Here is a 1,353-nt window from a genome sequence, read left to right on the forward strand (position 1 = left end):
AGGTAGCCCGCAGACAACCCGCGGGGAGGGAGCCCAGTCGGAGACCAGACCCCCTCCCACAACGGAAGTCCCGGACCAGACAGGGGCAGGCCAGCGCGCGCGGTCCGAGTCAGAGCCCTCCGTCTCCGGAGGGGACAAGAGACCACCGCGCGCGGCCGCCCAGAGTCTGACCGACAGTGCTCACTCCAAGGCCAACAAAGCCAAGGACACGTGTCGTAATCATGTTACAGAGCGCGGCTCTAGTCAGAGCCGCAGCCCTCGCGCAGCGCCAAGCCGCGGGCCGGCCCAGTACGGGCGGCCTCGCGGGGCGCCGCGCATCGCGCCTCCACTCAAGGATTCGCACGACCGCTCGGTGGCTAGAAGCGCATCACAACCAACACGCCGCAGCTCCACAGCAGGGCGGGAGCCGCTCCGAAAGGGGAGGGCTGCACCGCTGAGCCTGCCAGGGCCTTGTTACGCGGGGCCAGTCGAGGCGCCACCGCCACCGACAGTGCAGCCAGCCGACCCGCGCCCAGAGGAAACCTCCGAGCTGCGAGCCAGCCACGCTGCTGGGTGAGGCGCACGAGGCGTCTGCCCATCGGGAAACCATCTGCTTCTCACACACAGCCGCTACCCAGGCGGCCCCATCCGGTCCGGAGGGGCACAGCGAGGGAGCTTTTGCGTCGGGGGAGGGTGAGTCCCCGCGGCGGCACGTGCTGACTAGGCGTCTACGTAACCGAGACTGGGGCCGGATCGCGCAGTGGCGACCCAACCCCGCCCAGCACCGCCTCACACGCACCAGCCGCTCAGTCAACCTACCGGGCCGCGGCTCAAACCGGAAGCAAAAGTCTGCTCCGGCGAACCGCGCCGAGGGAGCACCGCGCCGGCTGCCTCGCGGCCGCCGTTCTGCGCGTCTCCTCACCTATCCACCTGCTTGGGTGGCCGAGAGGGCGGTACCGACCGCGCGGGCAGCACCGCCAGACAAGTCCCAGTGTGTCCGACGCGGTGCGCGTACTCGCGTTTGTATTCGCCGCAGACATCCATATTCCTGTAAGTGATACCGCCGACGACGCCGCTTTCATCGAGTGAGGGCGACGCCTCGCTGGCGGGCTTCGCGGAGGCGGCGAGGGCGGCGGCGAGGGAGGCGGCGGGCTCGGGGGCGGCGGCGAGGGCGGCGGCGAGGGCGGAGGCGGCGAGGGCGGTGGCGACGGAGGCGGAGGCGAGGGAGGCGGTGGAGAGGGCGGCGGCGACGGTGGGGGCGGCGAGGGCGGCGGAGGCGAGGGCGGCGGACAGGGTGGCGGTGAGGGCGGCCGTGGGCTTGGCGGAGGCGGCGAGGGCGCCGGCGAGGGCGGAGGCGGAGAGGGTGGTGCGGGT

The 1,353-nt window shown here is 72.1% G+C and overlaps 1 protein-coding gene across 1 annotated transcript; it reads right to left on the reverse strand.

Moving 5' to 3' along the window:
• Positions 1-243: 243 nt before the first annotated feature.
• Positions 244-578, reverse strand: EMIHUDRAFT_318006 (hypothetical protein; the record flags this gene model as incomplete). The annotated part of the gene is made up of 2 exons (XM_005760829.1): positions 244-387; positions 432-578. The coding sequence occupies 2 exons, from the start codon at positions 576-578 to the stop codon at positions 244-246; spliced, it is 291 nt and encodes a 96-aa protein (XP_005760886.1).
• Positions 579-1,353: the final 775 nt, after the last annotated feature.

This window comes from Emiliania huxleyi (genome assembly GCF_000372725.1).
Source record: "Emiliania huxleyi CCMP1516 unplaced genomic scaffold EMIHUscaffold_7372, whole genome shotgun sequence".
NCBI classification, from domain to species: Eukaryota; Haptophyta; order Isochrysidales; family Noelaerhabdaceae; genus Emiliania; species Emiliania huxleyi.